The 23701-nt window shown below is 40.0% G+C and overlaps 1 protein-coding gene across 1 annotated transcript in view; it reads right to left on the reverse strand.

Moving 5' to 3' along the window:
* The window catches only part of PROX1 (prospero homeobox 1), a 96327-nt gene that overhangs the window by 64281 nt on the left and 8345 nt on the right, over positions 1 to 23701 (reverse strand). The window contains exon 2 of the mRNA XM_040351455.1: positions 22795 to 23701. This exon is cut by the window's right edge and continues 880 nt beyond it. Coding sequence (XP_040207389.1) covers positions 22795 to 23701 — 907 coding nt within the window. The remainder of the gene's footprint in view (positions 1 to 22794) is intronic.

The raw sequence follows: 23701 nt of genomic DNA on the forward strand, positions 1-23701 counted from the left end.
AGATTTGGGGGGAAAAAAGGGCAGTTGCTACTTAAAAACATCATGATGTTTGCTCTATTATAGTAAATTATTTTCTTATTGTGACACTCTGCTCGAAAATAAAGAAAAAACACATAATCGGAACATTTATGCAAATATATGCCTAAATTCAAAATAATGGGTTTATATTATTCCGAATTCTTACACGATTCTAAATGTGTAACTTTTTAAGATTCTGGTTTATGATGGTGGGAATAAAATACTGAAAAACAGTAAAGTTTCTGAGGCTGCCATGAGTTGCACTGTGTATGACTTACAATTACAGTCAGACTAGGATTATTCCAAGAGACACTTTTGTTCTATACACATCTTTGATGTACAGATCTTCCATGGCAACCTAAAAAAAAACAAGGAAGGCCGAAAATACAAAAAGAGAAGAAACACAATGGAGGACCTGATTAAATAATTATGACAAATGAATATATGTATGGGGGATATGTCACATGTAGAAAATGGAAGACCATCTACGAAAGATAGATACAGTTTCATATGTATTTATTTTAACAAAATCAGCATTTTTTTGGTGATAATAACATGTGCTAATTGGTCATGGCTACTTTGATTTCCACCCAATTATTTCTCCTTTGTTCTTCCAGAATAATCTCATCCTGAGGCTGCTGTAAGACAAACTAAAACAGCCCTGATGTCTGCTGGTTTGCATCACGCAAGAGGTGTCACATAATGAAAATTGTAATACAGGGAATCCTGACTCTTTAACGGTGGTGGACAACCTACTTCTGGGTCTTAGGCGCCTTGCACGTAGCCCTAGGTTTGAAAAGTGTCCCTAGGTTTGAAAAGTGTCCCTAGGTTTAAAAAGTGCTGCATTTTACTATTTAAAAGTTGCTTAAAGTGGAACTTTACTTGAAAACAAATATGAACAGACAGACTTTGTTTTTTACAGAAGATGGACAGGCGGTTCATTTTCATCCGATCTCCCCATAGAGGAGAGCGAGGCTCTGACAGGTCCGTCTCTACACAGTGAGTGGAGACAGACCTGTCATCTGTCTGATCAGCGGGGATCAGTGGATCGATCCATTGCTGAGCAAATCGGAGTCCACTGGGCGGACCGCCCATGTGAAAGGAGCCTAAGAAGCCCTATGATCTGGGGACCCAACCTGACCAAACACTGCCCAGAGAGTCAACCATTACTAACATCTATGTATGCTCAACAAGAATAACCCAATGTTCTGGGCGAATACTAGACTCAGTCTATCTAATACATGTGTGTTCAAGCACAAATGTTATTATATGAATAAAATCTGTGTAACATAGATATTTCCAACCAAGTTCTAATTGTTATTCACACGCTTTACTCCCAGTGAAGACTGTTACATGACTTGGTGTGATGACTCACATATGTTAACCTGTATGAACTATTGTATTTCTTTGCTTGAAATAAAGCTTTTGGAAAGATACCAGGTGTACTGTGGGTGAATTATATCATTAGAGACTGCAGAGTGTCTATGCCAGTGATGGCGAACCTTGGCACCCCACATGTTTTGGAACTACATTTCCCATGATGCTAATGCAGTCTGCAGTGTAGTTGAGCATCATGGGAAATGTAGTTCAAAAACATCTGGGGTGCTAAGGTTCGCCATCACTGGTCTATGCTTTCAATCAGACCGACCTTGTTGGCAAGATAAGAGGATCAGCTGGAAGCAGAGCAATGATAGTTACATGTAGTTACAAATTATTAATCAAAGAAGTTGAGAAAAAGTTTACAGCAGGGCAAAAAAAAAATCTCATCAACATTTCCATAAGTTTAAGCCCTTTAAAGACATTGCAAGTACTAAAAATATCTGTTGATCTGTGATCTAGCAGAAATCCAGCTTGCTCCTGATTCCCTGTTTCAGTTGACATTACAATGCCTTTGCTGCACTGAAATCCCTATAAGCATTTCCATCCTGCCTGACTACAGAACTTCCCCCAATTTCTGCCCTTTTCTGTCCTGCTGTACATACATACACTGATTTATTTCTCAGCAAAACAATGCTATTGCCTTGACTCTCAAAAGTCTGCCCACACACTGTTTATAGTTATAGAACAATTGGGAGAAGTAGTTCTGGTGGATAAGTCCGAAGAGGACATCACAGGAACAGGGTAAGAAGAAACAGGAACAGATTGTTTTTTTTTTTCTTTCAAAAAAGAGCTGGTTGCATTCCTAAATGCTCAAAATATAACTGAACATTTATAGGTAATAACACCAGTGATTGTTGATCCAGGCAATATCCAATTGCCTTTGGGGAATCAGGAAGGACCTACCTTTGTTTTCCAACTGCTGCAGAAAGTTGGATTTTTTGCCTTCCTCTGGATTAACTGTGGATATAGAGCTCTGTAAATTAAGTTTTCTATTACCTTATTTGTCCGAATTTGTTGAACTAGATGGACTTGTGTCTTTTTTTAACCTAACTAAAGCCCCGTACACACTGGCTGAATGCCAGACGACATCGGCCAGTTCAATAAAAAACGCCTTCTGTCGGACGAGCATGCTGGAAAACCAGCAGCTTACTGACTCCCGATCAGCTCTCTCAGCCAATGGCTGAGAGCGCTGATAGGAGTGTTTTTTTCAGGGGGGCGCCCCCCTGTCAGAACACAACAGCTCAGCAGGGGAGATCGCTGTACTAATGGTGGATCGTTAGGAAAGTGGCTCCGACCGGAGCTGACAGTTTTTTTTCTGTTTAACAGAAAAAGCTCCTAGCGTGTACCTGGCTTAAGTAACAAGGGGAGAAAGGTTTGAAGGTAAGTTTGGGTAATGCCTGAGTATATTCAATTAGATTTTCTATATTATCTTATCTTTTTTGCAGGTAAATTTAACAAAGACTAAAACTAGCCTATCGTTCTTCCTTTAATCAATCTTTAACCAATTGGATCTTCCTTTAACTGATAGGATCTACCACTGACAAGGCATCAAGTCAGCATGAAAAACAAGCACAATGCCTTCTTGCAAAGGCGCCGTTTAGTAAATAAATGGACGATGGGTGAGTTTCCCTTTTAAGTGATTGCACTGATGACCCAACTGTTCTTCCAAGAAAACCCAGCCGGTTTCCAGGATACTTACACACGCATAATGAGTCATGATGGAAGCGACTTGGTAAACATACAGCTGTACCGAACACGAGCTAAGCCCCATTCAAGGCCAGGAAAGAAAATGAGCACAAATAAATATTAAGGAGCTAAGGAGGGGGGAGCGATGGAGGGAGGGAGGCAGGGTGACAGAGGGGGGTGGCGGGAGGGGAAGGTAAGTGTGTACACGGTTAGAACAATTCTCTAACCCAGAAGTTCATGCAGCCTGCCTGGATGCTCATAGCCCTAGCTTTGTGAAGACAGATGACATTCAATTCTACATGCAATGCAAAATAGACAATAACTGCTGAAACTTGAGCCAGCTGCCAGGTGTAAAAAAAAAAAAAAAAAAAAAAAAAGAAGATGATAAATCCATAAATTAATGAAAGACATCTGCTCAGGAACATAAAAGATCACAGGAACAGTGTACTGCAGCTGAACCTAAAGCAGTATTCAAACAGCCTGAGACTTGTGTTGTCTGTTTACAAAGTACAATAATATAGCCTTAACTAAACAACAGCAACACAAAAGTGTATGAAAGAGGCTGGGGCGTGTGCAGAGGATGGGAAGACGGCGGGGGGGGGAACACGGCAACCTCGGACTTTACTCTACATCCTAACTTGCTATTGGCAAGGTGCGCTAAAATCAGGTTTTGCTATTCAGATAAAAAAAAAAGGCATTAATTGTAATTATTCATCACCTGCTAAACAGGAAACAAAGTTGTCGTAGCAGACTTATGTTACATGACTGAAGAATGATTTGTGGGCAATCCAGGCGTAAATTTTCATCTAAAGCCAAAACTATTATTTTTATTTTTTGTGTGGATAAGGGATAGAACTCCTTATAGTGTTTAATGCTTAACCCCTTGGAGCCAACCTCCTTTTCTGGTGATGACTCAAGATTTTGCTCTTTCCCTTGATTTCATTTCCAGTTTTGGCTATGTCCAAGTGGGGAGATTTTCCTTCACTTCTTATCCTGTAGAACCAACAGAAAGTTGGAGGAAGCCTCCCAAAAAATAAGGAAAATGCCCTCTTAGACATGTGTCACTGGAAAGAGTGTTCCCATTGGGCTTTTTTCAGCTACCCCCTTTTCTGGTGATGACTCAAGATTTTGGCCTTTCCCTTGATTTCATTTCCATTTTTTTCTATGTCCAAGTGGGGTGATTTCCCTTCACTTCTTGTCCTTTAGAACCAACAGAAAGTTAGAGAAAATCTCCCAAAAGCAAGGGAAATTCCCTCTTATGCCGCTTACACATGATCAGAGATTCCGACAAGAAAAGTCTGATGTGAGCTTTTGGTCGGAAATTCCAACCGTGTGTATGCTCCATCGGACTTTTGCTGTCGGAATTTCCACCAACAAAAGATTGAGAGCAGGTTTCATATTTTTCAGACGAAAAAAGTTCCCATTGGAAAATCCACTCGTCTGTAGGCATTTCCGATGCATAAAAAATACGCATGCTTAGAATCAAGCAGAAGAGCCGAGCTGTCTATTGAACTTCATTGATCTCAGCTCGTCGTACATCTTGTCGGAATTTCCGACAAGATTTGAGTGACCATGTGTATGCAACACAAGTTTGAGCCAACATTCCGTCAAAATCCACGTTTTCTTGACGGAATTTCCGATCGTGTGTACGTGGCATAAGACATGTGTCACTGGAAACAGTGTTCCCATTGTTTTTTTTTTCAACTACCTCTTTTTCTGATGATGACTCAAGATTTTGGCTTTTCCCTTGATTGAATAACTTCTAGACACCGACTGGGTGTAAGGTAAATGAATCGAATGTAGCTGAGGTTACATACAGGATACCGCACTGTGTTCTAGGTTAGAGCTGAGCGTTCCTGTCTTATACAAGCAGAAAATACTCAAGCTCAAGCTTAAAGGGGTTGTAAAGGTTCGTTTTTTATTTTCGAAATAGTTTTCTTTAAGCTAGTGCATTGTTGGTTCACTAACCTTTTCCTTCAAATTTAACTTCTAAATGTTTTTATTCTTTGTTTTGTTTGTCTGAATTTCTCACTTCCTGTTCCTCCTTAGTAAGCTGTTCTGGCTGACTAACCCCCAGCCAGAACAGGAGGCAATCTTACTGAGGAGGAACAGCAAGTGAGAAATTCAGACAAAGGAAAAAACATTTAGAAGGGAAATTGAAGGAAAAGGCAAGTGAACCAACAATGCATTAGCTTAAAGGAACCTATTTATAAAATAAAAAACAAACCTTTACAACCCCTTTAACCATACAATTGAGAAATACTTGATGAGATTCGGTGCTCAGGCTGGGGGGATTCCCACTCCCCTATATGAACATCCGAAGCAGAAATTCAGCTGGCAACTCGATAACTCCTTAGTATTATCTTTTATTTGGCTACATCATATACAAAAGATCAATGCTGACATGTTTCGGCCATTACAGCCTTACACATAGCTATGAGTAAGGCTCTAATGGCTGAAACATGTCAGCATTGATCCTGTGTATATGATGTAGCCAAATAAAGTATAATATTAAGGAGTTATCAAGTTTCTGGCTAAATTTCTGCTTTGGACTTTCTGTCTTATACCCTGAACACATTAGAGGCTTTCTGATCGGCACTCAACCATTCAGAGAAATCAATGTATTCTAGCAAAGAATACAAAGCTTCCTCTGACTGGCTGAGTCTTAGAAGTGGGCTGTTGATGTAACAACCTCTGACTTGGCCAGTTAGAGGAAGCTTTGTATTCACTGTAGGAAAGAGCTGATCAGATAGACTCTACTGTGTTCCGGGTATGAGGCAGAAAGTTTCGGCTCCAACCTGGAAAACAGTATGGTACGCTGTATGTAGCCTTAGCATCCATCGGTCTCACATGTTAGTGAGGGACACAGTAAGTTTTGGCCAAATTGGAAAGTATATCAAAAGCTGGAGTTCAGCTTTGAGCCCAATAACCCTTGCAGTGTGGAGACCCTACGGCAAAGATCATTTCTTTTGCCTGTAGTTGGGCCTTAAAAGGCACACTTACATGTATGAATTTGTCTTGATATCAGCCTCCCACAATCTCTTGTGCAGTACTGGGAGAGGGAAGTTCAGAAATGTGAGCCATTCAGGCTCTTCAGAGTTTTTATAAAAACATGATGTTGTCACCTGTTCAAAAAATACTTTTTTCTAAGTTTGTAATGCAACTGTCCTCATTCGTAGATACACCACTGATGTGTTTTCTCAGACTGGGCTTAGTCATAGAGTTCTCTAAGACTAAGCTCAATCAGGGTGAGCAGAGTTCTTTCTGACTCAATTAGGGTGAACAGAGTTCTCTATGACTAAGCTCAATCAAGCTGGACGGAACTCAGCCCAATCAGGGCAAATATAGTTCTCCAGACTAAACAATTAGAGGAATCGATCCCCTCTCTGTACAGCAGCGGAAAGCAGCATGAGGGGGAGGAGAAGACACTAGAGACACCATTGCACAGCAGCATTGTCAGTCTGGAGGGAGAGGAGTGTTAGATGCACTAGTAGATTTAGATACACAAAAAGCCAAGCTCCAGCTAACACGCTTCAACATAGGCGTGTACACAGGGTGTGCTGGGTGTGCCTGGGCACACCCTAATCACCTTGTGCACATGAGCATTATCACTCTATATGCAGGCTGGGAGATGGGAACAATCTCCCTTCTCTTTCACTGTGGCAGCAGGGAGATCAATGTGCAGGGGTCATATATATGTAGAAACACACACACATGCATGTGTGGTTGAGCTTTAGGGAGCACACCCTAAAGCAATAGGTGACACACACACCAAAAACTCAGGCGTTTCCATTGAAGTCTATGGGGCCAAAAACGTTGTAATCTGCCAAAAAGAAGCTGCTGTACTTTTTTTGAGCTTCGGGCGTTTTGCTTCAGTTGATAGAACGCTCAGATGTGAACAGGGGCCATTAAAATAAATGGGATTTGACTTGTTAAGCTTTTGAGAGCAACAAGCTTCAAGCAGAAAAGTGATCCCGGTGGCGGGTTCACCACGTGATTCATTTGTTGGGCAGTGGGAGAGGTGCCCCCTTCCCGCCGCTTCCTGGTCGTTTTTCCTGCCTATGGAAGCCATCGGTATCAGTGAAAATAATCCGATCCTGTGGAGCGATGGGCAGGAAGTTGAGTGAGGGCAAGATGGCTCCCACTGGACTCTATGCCCCTGGAGGACCGGAGCGGCGTCTGGCGTCACTTCCACCTAACGGCCTTAAAGGGACAATTATTTTTTAATTAGAAGACGTAAAATTATATTATTATTTTTTTTTGCTATTAAGTGTAAATGTGAGATCTGAGATCTTTTTGAGCCTAGATCTCACAATAAAGAGGACCTGTCATGCTTATTTCTATTACAATGGATGTTTACATTCCTTGTGATAGAAATAAAAGTGATCACATTTAAAAAAAAGTAAAATGCGTGCAGAAGCAAGCGCATACGTAAGTCGCGCCCACATATGTAAATGGTGTTCAAACCACATATGTGAGGTATCGCCACAATTGTTACAGCAATAATTCTAGCACTAGACCCCCTCTGTAATCTCTAAACAGGTAAACTGTACATTTTTAAAGCGTTACCTATGGAGATTTTTTTTATATACCGTAGTTTATCACCATTCCAAGAGAATACGCAATTTTGAAGCATGACATATTAGGTATCTATTTACTTGGTGTAACATCATCTTTCACATTATACAAAACAATTGGGCTAACTTTACTGTTTTTTTTTTTAAATTCATGAAAGTGTATTTTTTTTTTTTAAATATTGCGTTTGAAACATAGCTGCGCAAATACCATGTGATATAAAATATTGCAACTACTGCGATTTTATTCCCCAGGGTCTCTGCTAATTTTTTTTTTAAATTATATATACACAAAAAAAAAAAACATTACAATAATGACATGGTGTTTGCAAGCCTTTTGTGCAGCTGAACACTTCACTTCCCCCGTTTAAGGTTAGAGAAAGTGCACCTGTATGCCTGGAGCCGGCTTTATAAAGGCGCTGGCAGTCTCTGCAAGTGAATATGTTTAATCAAATATTAAGTTTTATTCAAATAGCAAAAAGAAACAGCAGGCAGTTGTTGTTTTTCTGTCACTGATTTCCTTGCCATGCATCTTTTTTGCATCTTAAGAAAAGCAGCCTCGTCCAAGCCCAGAATTTGCATTTATCAAACTGAAGCACAACTAAAGGAGTGTGCGCACCGGGGACATCTGCCCAGGTGGAAACATGTCTTCCATGCAGATGACAAGACTGTCACAGGATTGGCAAGGCTCCTGCAGCAAATTCCGCTTCTCATTAATGACACCCGTCGCTGTCAAATGTTGGACAGATTCTTTAAAAAAAATTCCAATGTATTTTTTTTTTTCTGTTCAGGACCCTGAGGATCACTATACACGTTGCAATCTTTGTAGAATCAACGTTAGATTTACCAAAACTATGGAACATTAGGACCTACCTAACCTATCTAATCACTTTGTATGCAATCAGGAAGGTAATTTCGCTGCATAGTTTTTGGTAAATCTTTTGAGATTAAGACTTATTTTAAAAAAAATTCAGGTGGACCTGATTGGACGGTCCATTCACCCCTATGCAGGGTTGGGGCAAGGGGTAGGCAGGAGGGGTGGCTGTCCTGGGCACTGTGGTATCGTGTGAGGTGGGGGGGCACCACAAGGAGATTGGGGGGAGGTTTTTTTGTTGGAAGGGTGAATTTGGGGGGCGGCAGGTCGGAGGGAACATTTTAGGGGTGTGCTAAGAGTGGTGATTTAGGGGTTTTGTGTTGGAAGGAGGATTGTGGGGATTCATGCTGGGGGGGGGGGGCAGGGGATTTGCAGTGGGGGGAGATGTGTACTGGGAAGGGGACATTTAAGGGAAAGAGAATTTGTGCTAGAAGGAGTTTTTTTTTGGGGGGGGGCACTTGAGCTGGGGGAAGTTAAGGGATGGATGGGGGGTAAAGATTTGTGCTGGGAGGGGGGATTTCAGAAGATAAGCAGATTTATACTGGGAAGAGGGGGGATTTATGCTTGGGGGCAGTGATAAAAAAGATTAGTGCTCAGTTTTTTTGGGGAGGGGATTTTTGATGACATAAAATGCTTATACATCTTGGGGGAGGGGGGCGCAGTTTGGCATGCTTACCTTGGGATCTAAATGACCTTGTCTCGGCACTGCCCCTATGGACCAGTGGTGTAAACAGACGTTTACAGCCACCTACCTGCGAGCTGATATACCAAAAATAAATAAAGGGGATCTGTCTTCCTCCAGCTAGGAGGATCGGATTGGAGGGCAGATCCTTTGGTGACCAAAACCGAGTCTGCCCAATGTGAATGGGGCTAATGGTGGTCATACACATTTCTAGTGAATTTAAAGTGGTTGTAAACCTGACATGAAATCTGAACAAAGCATTTCCCTCTACACAGGAGTTGATTTACTAAAGTCACACGCACCCTCCCAAGAAAAAAATAAAAATGTTCTAGCAATACACACCAAACTGAGCATGTGCAGCTTGCCCCCAAGGCTCTGTTCTATCAGCAGATAGATTGGGGACAGTGGAAGAAGGAGAGGAACATAGAAGACAGGATCAAACAGCCTTTTTACACAATGCAGAGGATTAACCCCTTAGATTCCAGTGAGTATAATTAGCATGCTTTACTGCATATACACATACCAACCTGGCTGGCAGCAGGTCCCTTCTCTAGTCTCTTGCAGAGCTACTGATGTCACTGCAATTGGGTTTGTTGGATAGTGCACCCCCTGCTGCATGCTGTGGTCTATCCCTATGGCTGGGAAACAGCAGCTGGCAGGTGAAACCACAGCTTTCAGCAGGGGGGGGGGGGGACATTAGCCAACACACCTGGTTGTGTTAGATAGCAGAAGTGTCTCTGTGCTGCACGAGAGCAAATAATAGACTCAACGCCAACTGGACAAATAAAGCAGAACTCTGGGGAAGAAAACCCTTGAGGCTCTAGGCACACTAGTGTTTTTTTAAGCTCCTAGAAGCTGTTATTAGCATTATTCTGCTCCAAGAAGCTAAATATTGTTTTCCTTTGTACACTACTTTAGGCTATTAGAGTTTTTTGAGATTTAGCATTTAGGAGTAGAAAAAATATTGGTTTTGTGTAGCGCTTTTCCAGTAGAAATGCACCTAATAACGTTTTTTGAGCTTTTTTTAAAAGAACTGCAAATGCTCTTAAACGCTCCTAAGACACTACTAAAAGGGTACTGCAAGAAGCTATTACCAGCGCTTTTTATCCAGCATTTTTTATAGCTTAAAATAATGCTAGTGTGCATTGAGCCTTAATCTTGAACTAGGCTCCCCCCAATGCCAGGGTTAACTGCTCGTTCTGCCTAGGGGGTGAACAAAGATATATACTCCCATTCCTTGGCAGCCGGTGCTCTCCTCTGCTGTTTGACATTTTGGGCTGTGGGTGGGCCCTTCCCGTCCTCATGTACAATGCAGGACTGCTGGTCCTGCATTGTATGGCATGACATCAGAGAGATGGGACCGGTCAGGCAGGCTTTGGACAACCGGTTGCACAGAGGAGGAAGCCTGCAGGATGAAGAATAAGGTGCGTATTACTTTATTCATTGTTCCCTTGGGATAACAAGCGGTTAACCCTTGCATTGAAAAGGGGGGGGCCCCACCCCAGAGTTTACATGTGATCTTTGCCTAGGTTTGAGGTCACACAAGAAATCTCGAAAACTGTTCATGTTTTTTATCCAGCGCAAAAGGTTGATACTTTTTTAATTTAAAATAATAATCATAATTTTTGTGACTTTACATTATTATTAAAAAACAAAGCTCCCAACTGTCCCTGATTTGTCATAAAGTCCCTCTTTCCTCTTCATTTGTCCCTCATTTCGGTCTGATCTATATAGATGTATATAAAATGCACTTTTTATCTATCAAAAAGTGTTTTCCAGCACTAAACCTTTCATCTGATTTCTAAATGATTTCATTTGTATATAACAAAAGCCAATATAAAGGAGTAGTAGTGGAAAAAAAAACACTTGTGGGTTTAACCAATCTTGTTTTTTTTGTACAATTCTCCTTTAAGGGGGCGTGAAAAGGTGTGTGTCATATACCGGCATACTTTCGCTGATAGGTGTCCCTCATTCCCATCTCCAAAATTTGGGATGTATAATAATACAGGATCACTCCCAATAAAAATAGGGCCCTTGTAGGGTACAAACAGAACTTTCTATAGATGCTTCTAAACAGAGCAAGGAACAAGTTCTGTTTGCAGCACTTTAATGCTCATTACCTTCATATTTACCGCCTACCAATTCCTGAGGATTAAACACTGACATTTGACCTCTAGAACAGACCCAGATCTAAAGACACCTTGTTCTGGGTTCCCATGTTTTTTTTTCTGCCATAATTTGTAAACTGCTTTTCTAGAACAAAGTGATTGTATGGATTGTGTCTTCATCTGCCAAGATTATCCCCCACAAATCAGTGATGTCATCTGCCCTTCTCTGATATGATTCTGCTGGATTATACTCGTCGAAGGTTTAATAAGTGGATGGAATATAGAAGATATACTCACACACAATACTCGCTTCTCTTTCCAAGCAACTGATGATAGGATGCATATGTTCTATCTATCTATCTATCTATCTATCTATCTATCTATCTATCTATCTATCTATCTATCTATCTATCTTTCTATCTATCTTTCTATTTATCTATTCTACTGATAGATACATTATTTAAAAGTTCACTTTCCAAACCACGCATCTACTGGATATGCAGTTTTCCATCCAGCGTCTAATTATCTATCAATCTATCTATGTAGACTATGGGCTAGATTCAGAAAGAATTTACACCAGCGTATCTATTGATACGGCGCGTAAATTCAAAGCTGCGCCGGCGTATCTTCTTTCTGTATTCAGAAAGCAAGATACGCCGAAATTAGGCTAAGATCCGACTGGCGTAAGTCTCTTACGCCGTCGTATCTTAGGGTGCATATTAACGCTGGCCGCTAGGTGGCGCTGGCATCGATTTCAGCGTATAATATGCAAATGAGCTGGATACGCCAATTCAGAAACGTACGTGTGCCCGGCGGATTTTTTTTACGTTGTTTGCGTAAGGCTTTTTCCGGCGTAACGTTACTCCTGCTATATGAGGCATAGCCAATGTTAAGTATGGACATCGTTCCCGCGTTGAAATTAGAAAATTTTACGCCGTTTGCGTAAGTTGTTCGCGAATAGGGCTTTGCGTAAATTACGTTCACGTCGAAAGCATTGACTATTAACTTGCATTTTCAAAACATCTATCTGTCTATCTATCTATCTATCTATCTATCTATCTATCTATCTACCTGTCTGTCTGTCTGTCTGTCTGTCTATCTATCTATCAAAGCGACGTGAACGCCACCCAGCGGACGCCGAAGAATTGCATCTTAGATACGAAGGCGTACGAAGACGTACACCTGTCGGATCTAACCCAGAAGCCGCCGTATCTTGTTTTGAGGATTCAAAACAACGATACGACGTGGGAAATTTGAAAGTACGCCGGCGTATCAGTAGATACAATGGCGTACTCGCTCTGTGGATCTACCCCTATCTATCTATCTATCTATCTACCTGTTCTACTAATAGTTAATACATTGGTTAAAAGTTCTTCTTCCAAAACATTCAGCGTCTATCTATCTATCTATCTATCTATCTATCTATCTATCTATCTATCTATCTATCTATTTATCTGTTGTTGTATGTATTGGGATATTTGTCTACTAAAGATGCACTGAAAAATATTGGCCAAAAATAGTGATATTGGCATTTTACCGATAAGAAAAAAAGATGCCGATAATGGCACTAAAAACGCAAACAATTGATTTTACTGTGCTTATGGTGTGTTTTTCATAGGTCATGTGACTTAAAACCGCATCAAAAAGGTAACATGGGTGCGTTATTAATGCGTTCTCGCTTCAATGCATTTCAACAGGGAGCTGCGATTTTGGTAAGGTTTTTTTTAACTGACCAAAATGGAACCACAATGGAAGTGCAACGGACCATTGTAAAGACAAAGGTCCATTGAGCTTTTCTTGCGCTGAAGGTGCCAATAATGGCCGACAATCAATTAATATTCCTTTAATTCATGATATTAATTCAAATGTCGAATATAATACAATTATATATAAAATATAAATATATTTTAAAAACTGTCACTTTTGGTTTTCAGCCAAGTGCATCCTGCATTTTCAGTTTCGGTACGTTTCCATTCGGGACACCTCTATTGTCTACCTATCCTACTCATTCATTCTACCTCCCTATTTACAAATGATCTATCTATCTATCTATCTATCTATCTATCTATCTATCTATCTATCTATCTATCTATCTATCTATCTATCTATCTATCTATCTATCTAAGAACAGGTTGCTCTGCTTTGCAGTTAAGCTGTTCAAGATGGATAAAAATGTGGCTGTTCCAACAGGAACCAGACAGATTTCGATCTATCTTTGGCCTTTCCTGTTCGAGAACAGTCGATCTCCTGATGGACTGATCATGAACAGGCTTGCGTGAAAACTGGAGGAGAAACTGGGACACCTTTTGGACAGCAGCATTGTCGGTCTCGGGAGATGGACTAACAGATGTAGATGAACTTGACCAATGAATGAAACTGAACTCCAGCTTACACTTTTTAAGTAGTTATAGCAAACAGCTTTTTTCATAAATTAATAAAAATCTGATCATTGTACGCACCCCTATGAGTGGTAAATGGTTTGTCCCATCTCCTATCTACCATTTTACTGGACAGCTTGGTCTGTTAAGGGAAGTACAAATAAAACAGACTTACTGGCTAGATCACCAGATGAAAATAGAGGAAAAAAAGCCTAAAATAAAATTACAAAACTAATACACTACATCTAAGAATTGGCAAATATATCTATTTTTTTAAACCAGAGCTTAGTGTCACGTTAAGGAGAGAAGATGTATCCATACAGAAATCCCATTGATAGTGAGGAGGATACTCAGCCACAACCACAGCAACCAGGATCTGAGATTGTCTTATCAGGAAATAAATAAAAAAAAGATAGCACAGGCAACTCCTTGGTAGCTTAATACAGCTGAATTGTGTGTTTAATTGTGCTCAGTGGCTTTCCAAAATAATTTGCTTTGTGTACGTAAGGACAAAAGATTTCTATGTAAGGCTCACCAGAGGTTAATCATGCATAGCAGGCAGCTGCATGGAGCCTGCAGAGCGGACTTTTGGCTGGCTGGGGCAACTCTGTGCAGCCGGAATACATCAGTACCTGTGTCTTGGTGCCTACTCACTAGAAAACACAATTCTACACAACAGACCTCTATCACACATAGGAGGGGGTCTCCCTTTAATTTTGTGCTTCCTTCTTTTCAAGGGATTTAACCAAAAATTCTAAATCCTAAACTACCTACAGTGTATCTAAACCCCAGAACAAAAATGGAAAAATTTACCGGTTACCTGTCCTTAGATGTGGCTCTGGTTTTGTTTGTTTTTTGTCTTTTTTCCCACATTTCCACCTTTTGATTCTGCCAGTAAAACTCTCCCTGTCCTGGGCTGACAACGCTCACTCACTGTACTGTATCTATGGAGGAGGAGTATTGTCACCCAGGATAAGAAGTGTATTAGGACTACAGGGCTTCTTCCCTTTCCTTCCATTATATAACAAATGCGGTGGTGTTCTGTACAGGACACAACTGGATTTCGGACTGCAACAGATCTATCTATCTATCTATCTATCTATCTATCTATCTATCTATCTATCTATCTATCTATCTATCTATCTAACTATCTATCTATCTATCTATCTATCTATCTACAGTATCTATCTATCTATATCTCTTTTACAATATAAGGAAGTATGGGGATGTATTGGATACCACTTGTGTAAAAGAACTGTCTATCTGTCTACAGTTGACACCCTAGAGAATACAAAAGACCTTTATCTATCTATCTATCTATCTATCTATCTATCTATCTATCTATCTATCTATCTATCTATCTATCTTGCTATTCTACAATTTTGTTTATGCAAGCCTTTTCTTTCTATCTATCTATCTATCTACCTATTTTCTTCTCTGTAGGACACTGTTTAAATGTAATATACAGCAGCCTAAAGCCTCGTACACACGACCGAGGAACTCGACGGGTGAAACACATCGTTTTCCTCTCCAAGTTCCTTGTTAGGCTGTCGAGGAACTCGAGAAGGCAAGTTTCTCCATTCCCGTTGAGGAAAAAGAAGACATGCTCTCTTTTTAGCTCGACGGGATCCTCGACAGTTTCCTCGTCGAAAAATGTACACACGACCGGTTTCCTCGGCAAAAAAAAAATCCCACCAAGTTTCTTGCTGGTTTTTGCCGAGAAACTCGGTCGTGTGTACGAGGCCTAAGAGTCCTTAGATGTGGCTGCATTAGTTTACTTTTTCAGACTCTATAATACTACTGCAGAGTACACAGGGCACAACTGGATTTCTGACTAGATCAACAGGTCGTTATTTTTACAATTAAAAATTGAACAAATATAACAAAGTGCAGGGGCAGCTTAGTGGTTAGCACTTCTGATAACCCCAGTGGTTGGCACTGGGGTCCTCGCTCTAAATCCTGGTCAGGGCAGTATATGCAAGAGTTTGCATGTTCTCCCTGTGCTTGCATAGCTTTCGGCCCACAGACATGCTGGTAGGTTAACTGGCTCCTAACTTCCTCCTTCTCTAGTATGAAATTCTACTGAATGCACAAGATGGCTTCATCCCTGGCCCAACACAAATTTAATAAGCCATGCTGATAAAGCAACCAAGCTTTTTTTTCTAATTAAAAAAAATATATACGAATTTCAAAATGTCTGGTTGGGTTGGTGTCAGTGTGGAGGAGTGGGAATGCAGACGACTCTAGGTGACAATCCAGTGTATGAAAGGGGTGAGCCAAAGACAGTTAGGCTGGGGAGGTAAGATCTATATAATGCTTGACTGATAAATATATATATATATATATAAATATATATATATATATATATATATATATATATACATATATATATATATTAGAGCAGACTCAATAGACCGCTTAGTGTTTCTTTCTGCTGCTAGTCTTCTATGTTTCTTTCAACCAGGCAGGACATTATCTGGGCTATATCTGACGTAATGCAGCTTCTTGTGCACACTGTGAGAAGCTTATATCTAAGTAATTTGGGTAAGCAATTTCAATACGGGAAAGTAGCCTTTAGTCCCTCTGTATTGCCCGTCTATTATTTCCCTGAGAGCTGTCACTTTCTTTCACTCTCTCCCTTTTCCTTTATCCCTTTATCCCTTTTTCATTCTTTCATTTAGAGAATTTTTTCAGCTGATCATCAGTTGCTCTGTTCTCTTCATAGAGAGCTTTTCATCACATGGTGCAACTTTAGATTGTCAGCTCAGTTGCTGAGAAAATCCAGTGATGACAGTTCGAGAAGGGATTGGGTGTTGTATCATCACCTCTCATTCCTAGTGACAGATCAGGCTGTGTCCTCTCACAGTCTCATTCTCATGGACCCCTGTCTCTCTCCCTTCCTTTCTCCTCTCCCAATCTTTCTCCTTTCCTTTCTATTCCTCCAGCTCTTCCTTCCGTCCTCCTTCCTCTCTCTGTTCCTTTCTACTTTCCCGATCTTTCTGCTTGTCTTTCCCACTGTATTCCTCCAGTTCTTTCTTTTTTTCTCTTTTCTTTCTTTCTCTCTCTTTCCTTTCTTCTATACTTCCATCCTTTCTCAGGTTTAACGCTCAACCTCTCTCCTTTTTTCTCTCTCTTCTTCACTGTCTCTCTTTTTTTCTAATTCTACTTTCTTGTCTCTCTCTGTATTGCCTCAGTCTCTCCTTCTTCCTCTTTCCTTCTCACCATCTATTTTTGTTTTTCTAATTTCTTTTTGTTTTTTCCTTCCCTCTCTTACGAGATAGTTGTCTCCTGTAATAATTAACCTCCTGTAAGATTTCCATGAGATGGGAGTCAGCCGTTGACTCATACTTCCCCTTATCTTTCAACGTTAGCTAGTGTTTCCATATTCCAGGGAAGCAGGTTAAAAACGTCTGCGTCACGCATTCAGCTCACCCCAGCCAAACTACGAGCGTGAACACTTTTTGTTTTTAATGCGTTCCTCTGTCAGAATGCTAATAAAAAATTAAGGGTGTAAGTCATGGTGCCCCTGCCTAAATGCAGATTGGAAAACGTAGGCCTTTTCAGTGGGTTCCAAGGCCTCGGGCTCTTTTATATCCATGTTATGCCAGTGCTGTGAACCTAGCCTCTCCAGAGTCTTATTCACTAAGCAATCATAAGCTGAGACTTGTGCTGTCCAAGACGCCATACTCTTCAGTTCCAAATTTGCTGGGTGAAATCCCATACCGATAAAGGAAAACTTTTATTAACTTTGGGATGAAAAGAACCTCGCTAGATATTGAGGACCAAATGTTGCCTAAGGCAGCTGGTGACATTTTACCTCTCATTTTATTTCTATTGCTCAGAAAATTTCAATTTTAAAGCCCAACTGATGTCTTGTTTTTTTTATACTTGTTATGCAGTCAGGTTCAATATGGCATTTTTTGAATTACACTTTTTTAACGTGTTTGTAATTAAAACAATAAGAAGCTGCTTGCTTGTGCTGTCAGCATGCTGGAGAGTCAGGCCAATTCTCTCATATAAAGCACATTGGTCTGGGTCTCCAGCGATCGGAGACACTCCCTGTGCAGTGCTCCAATCAACAGTGCCCTTTAGGGAGTATTAGCATTGCTGAACGGAGTACTGTGCTGGAGGCATATTGGACTTCTGAAGACTCGGACCTCTGCAGTCTGCGTCCGACTCTCAAGTGTGCTGGCAGCACATTACATTTTTTATTATGCAGCCTGACTACATTACAAGTATAAAAAAATAAAAACTCCAGTTAAGCTTTAGCATAAATTATATAATAGAAAGCAGGATATACCAGTAATTAAAGACAAAATTTCAGTTTAAACTAATTAATTCTGTAGTTAATAGTGCCAGAGCTACTCGAATCTTTTGATAGAAAAATAACAATTTTGTCTCAGTAATAATACTAATATAATGTATAAAAACTTTAAATAATGGGTAATTTTGGGCTGTTTTTTAGCACAAGGTAATGTCCAGGATTATTAAATGACTCCAGTGCATATTGACAAACCTGCAAAAATTCACCCTTTCCAAATCTCAGATTTTTTTCCTGGTTCAGACATGTTAGGCTTCAACATGCTTTACCAGCAAATGGTTACTTATGCCGCGTACACACGACCGTTTTTCGGGTTGTAAAAAATTAATTTTTTTTTTAAATGTCTGGGCTCCAGAGCATTTTTCACGATGTAAAAAATGGCCATTAAAAATTTAGAACATACTCTAATTTTTCACTACGTTTTTAACGTTGTCGTTTTTAACGTCGTAAAAAATGGTTGTGTGTGGGCTTTAACGACGTGAAATAAAGCGCATGCTCAGAAGAAAGTTATGAGATGGGAGCGCTCGTTCTGGAAAAAATAGCATTCGTAATGGAGTAAGCACATTCATCACGCTGTAACAGACTGAAAAGCGCGAATCATCTTTTACAAACACGAAATCAGTAAAAGCAACCCAAAGGGTGGCACCATCCGAATGGAACTTCCCCTTTATAGTGCCGTCGTACGTGTTGTACGTCACCGCGATTTGCTAGAGCATTTTTTTTTAACGATCGTGTGTAGGTAGGGCCATTTTAACGATCGGGTTGAAATAAAAGTATTTTTTTTAGACCATTAAAAACTTAATTTTTTACAACCCGAAAAACAGTCGTGTGTACGCGGCATTACAGGTCCTGTTTTTATGGAGAAACAAAAAGGACATCTTTTAATATCTTCCTTAAAGAGAACTGTGATATTTATTATTTAGTCAGTATAGATACAAAAGGAGTTTGACAGAGTCCCTCTTTAAATCTGATTGGTTATCATCAGCAACTATACCACTCCTTTCCCTCATTTTTCATAAAACGGTCCATCAATACACCACTGACACAGTGAGGTTGATATTACTAGCACACATGGGCCAGAATCTCGTCAGGAAAATAACTTTGTTTTTCCTGACGAGATTCTTGGCAAGATTCTCTTGCCGGCCGAGTGTACACACACTCAATTCAAAAGAACCGCCGTTCTTTTGAATGGCACGAACGAGGTGACGTCACATTCGATGCCGTCGCTGCCATTTTGCTTCACCCTACCTATTCCTTGGAAGCTACCGCCCATGCGTCAAAGTAATTTCGAGCATGCGCGGGTTTCCACGGCAACAGGTAAGTATTCAGACGCTCGGGTTTCTCGGCCGAAAATCACGACGCGAAAATAGAGAGCAGGTTCTCTATTTTTCACGTCGAGATTATGGGCAGTTTTCTTGAGGAGAAACCTGAAAGCCTCGTACACACGCACGGTGTACTCTGCAAGAAAGCTCTGCCAGCAGTTTTCTTGCTGGTTTTTGCAGAGAAAACCGTGCGTGTGTACGAGGCTTTAGAGCAAATGAGCTGCTCACTTTCCAAAGGGAATTTCCCCTTAGCTTAATGAATGAAGTGACTTCCATCATCCAATCATGTGCAAAAAAAAATATGTCGTTTTTAAAAAAAATTCCTTGTACGTGATTGGGAATTCTTTGCAAAGTGAATTTTTACTACATTCATTAAGCTAAATGTAAATCCCCTTGCAAAGTTAATGGTCTACCTTTAGTAAATCAACCATAGTGAATTACTGAAAATCTTAGCACTCAATCAGAGATCTGCTTACATCCCATAAATAAAAAAAGAAAGCAAACAATGGGTTGTTTGGACTGCAGTCATATATACCTGTGCAATTAGGGGTACATATACAATTTGTGTGTACTGTGCAGCTGCTTAGGGCCCAATTTATAATAAATGTAGTCCTGATAGGTGCTGGGACCCTTTTCTCTGTCTTAAAGACTGGGAACATAGATTACTTCAATCTGGTGGCCAACTGATTAAGTGGAAAATGTTTGCTGCATTGGGGGACCTAAAACCTGTTCATGAAATTGAGCCTTTTGGTGACTCTTTCTGCCAATGTTCTGCTTGATGAATACCGGCACCCTAGAAGTATACAGAGCAATACTTATGTGTAAAGTGGAAAAAAACCATAACAACCACTTAGATTTCAGTTTAGTAAAAGCCCATTTCTGTTTGGCTGTTTTATTGAATAAGCCTACAAGTGAGCAACAGCTCTCAAGATACCAAAGAGTCTTCAACAGATCAAGGATAAATATTTCTCTCCTCAGCTGACAACAAACAGTTATATATTCAAGAGCAAAACACATCACACAAACTTTACATAATCATACATCATTGTCTGTGAATATAAACCAAACTAATGTAGACCTCTACTGCCATGTAGAGACCCGTATTCCCATTCCTGAATAGAGAAAGTGGCAATCAGATGTATACTAGAAAATGAAAGCTCTGATTGGCTGTTATGAAATGCTGGGCCTCTGTTTTATAATGTCAAGCAATTTTCTATATTAGCAGCTAATTTTAACTTGTATTCCCTTTGATGGACATCATAATCCAACCATCAAAAAAAAAACTGTGCCTAACAAAAGAGGCAGTTTTTTTTCTTCAAACTTGTCTATCATATTCCTTATGTATTGTGTTAGTGTGCCAATATACATCCAAGAAAAAAACAGGAGTAAATGGTCACCTCCACCCAAAAATTAATATATTATTTTCATGTGTGTTGCCAACTGAAACTACATGCTGACTTCAGTTCTTATATATTTCAGGGCTGAGATTTTCTGATCAGAGTTTCTAGTTTAATCAAACTTTTAAGGTGATTACAAAGCTAAATTATGTTAGCACTTTGCCCATATGGCCTTTCCATAATGTAAGGGCCTGTGGTTCTGTAAAACATGTTGGGTTCTTCTTCTAACAGCTACTTTATTGTGGGACCCCTAAAACATTTATCAGTAAAGCCTATAAAATCTAAAATTATAAACGCAAATCAAGAGTGTTTGGGGGGTCAATTTAAGTTTCCAATTCAAATTTGAATGCTTAGGAAAGAGGATACAGACAAGGGCAACATGGTGGCTATGTAGTTAGAACACTGATTTACAATAGAGTGCAGAGACTAAACTCATTGTGGGGAAACCTTCCTCTAGAAAATTTGAGAGATACAAAGAAGCCAATTGATGACTCTACCAAGCTATATCAGTTTTTAAAGGGTTGGCTTTTAGGTCCCAAGACATAATAAACATTTTTTTGGAACATCAAATGTGCTTGGTAGTATACATACAAATTTTCCAAGAGGAGTGGTGGTCACCATTTCTGAAACAAAATGTCTATCAGTGCTTAGCCACGTGCATTTTGCAAGCAAATCAAGGAAAAATGTTGGGTCTGGCAGGAGGGCAATCGTCATGAGATCCATAGTGAGGGATCTTGTTGTATATATCTGGTCATAGGCAATTATACAATTCCTATCAAAAGTTATCTGACACTTGAATCAAGCATAAACATTTGCAGTTCCTACCTGATGGTAATAAACATATTAGTTGTATAATTGTCAATGTTAAATGTTACAGTAAATGTTACAACTAAAATGCCTTAATGCTGTCGATTAAAATAACCCTTATAATATTACCTTTCAGCAGCACAAACAAATCTCCAGTGCATAAGGATTGGGTAAGAAGGCAGCAAGAGAGACATACTTTAAATAACACTTTGAATTGCAAAAAAAGTTTAGACAGTAGCAGTGAAAGTTTTAACGAAAGATGAAGATAAACATAGTAATCACTTTTTATCATGGCAAACATCATACTGTTCACTTTTAGATGGAATCAATTAGGTAAACACAACAATAAAGATATTATTTGTTGCCAAGTTTTCAATATACATTCACCCTCATATTCTATGTCAAGTATCCTGAGAAATCATTAACCATATACAGTGTATATATATATATATATATATATATATATATATATATATATATTAATCCATTTTTAGAATATCCTAAATATATTGAAACATTATGGCCCTTGTTGACTTGGCTGGATAGATCTAATATATTAGAAGAGCATAGTAATTTCAAACCCGCATAGAATTATCAAAGAGGATTACCTCATAGCTTGGAGAAATAAGAATATGAGTATTACCTTATAAACATGTTAAGGACAGCCAACTGGACAGTTATTCAGTGGCCCATATAAGCTGTCCAGCACAGTAGCATGCGCAGTCCTCTACATTGGCATGAACATTAAAATATTCTAAGCTAACATAAGAATGGGAACACAACATTTTCTTGAATGGTGTGGACCACAAATTTTACACAACAGTTAAACAACTTTGGGCAGCTACCCTGGGTATCATCATAATCTCAACACTCTGAAAGCCTTCTGTCACAGGGGGCCCCAGGTAAATGCATCATGGAGCAGCAAAGTCACATTTATTGCTAGCGGTGGTCTATAAGAGTCACACCTTGGACTCCTGTGATAATAATAATCCCTGGAAACAATCTAACTCCACTGCCACTGATTTATAGAATATAGTGGTATGCCCTGTGAATATTTACATTCTTCTCAACAAATTAAACATGCAAATCTCTTGTTTTTGTCTTTTGGACTAGTACATTAACTATAAAAATGAAAAAAATTCTAACTTACTTACCAAAATTATTAATATGTCATGCAATACATTATAGAGACAAAAAACATTTTTACTATATTTATCTTAATAAACACTTTAAAAAGGATATTGCACTTCCCGAGTAAGGTGAAATGTCAGACATATCTTGCATGTCTCCACACTCCGATTTGATGAAGGATAAGGAAAGCCCATCTGTTGAGCTGGGTGGATGGGCTGGAGAGCAAGGGTGGTGGTTCATGTGGTGGGATGACATCTTGGTCCTCAAACTGGTCGTCTCCCTAGTCAAGTCTAGGGACTCTGGGGATGACCTGTCTTTTCCTTGAAAGGCTGATGATGGGGCACCCAAAGGGTTTTGAAATGGGTAAGCCATAAGCGGAAGAGGGAATGGGTGGCGGAAAGAAGAGGATGAGAAGCTGGCAGCAGCTGATAGAGGGGACTGGTGTAATGAAGGATGGTGACTACCAGGTGGAGGCCCAGCAGCAGCCTGCTCATTTGAATTTTTTCGGACAACTAAAGGCAGAGCTTCAGTTTGGTCATTGGAACTAGGCATAGGAACGTTGCCAAATGTGTCCAGGGGGTTTGGAATGATGACATCGCCAAAGCACTGCAGACGTTGGTTGGTAGTATGAAAGTTGTGGTTTTCTCCACTCATTGCAAATCTAGCCTGAGGCATTTGGAGGGGTGGGAAGACCTGAGGAAGTTGGCGTATAGGTTTGGCCGAAAACACTTTGACCACAGTGTCCACTACTTGGGACATGGCTGTGTTCAGTTCTTGTTTTAGTGTTTCTGCCAAGTGTTTACCTTCAGGATGGAAAGTGCTATGAAAATGATCTTTGTCTTTAGGTCCCTCTCTTTTGGGTTGATTATCTGGTGCCATGTCATGCTCCCTGATAAGGGCTCGGGCACGATCAATGAACTGTGCAGCATCTAAGTCAAACATTTCACTATCTGACCTGCCCACAGAATCCCGGGCCCTAGCATCGATTAGTTCAGAATTCATGCTATCTTCGGAAATATTGCC

Source organism: Rana temporaria, chromosome 4 (assembly GCF_905171775.1).
Source record: "Rana temporaria chromosome 4, aRanTem1.1, whole genome shotgun sequence".
Lineage (NCBI taxonomy): Eukaryota > Metazoa > Chordata > Amphibia > Anura > Ranidae > Rana > Rana temporaria.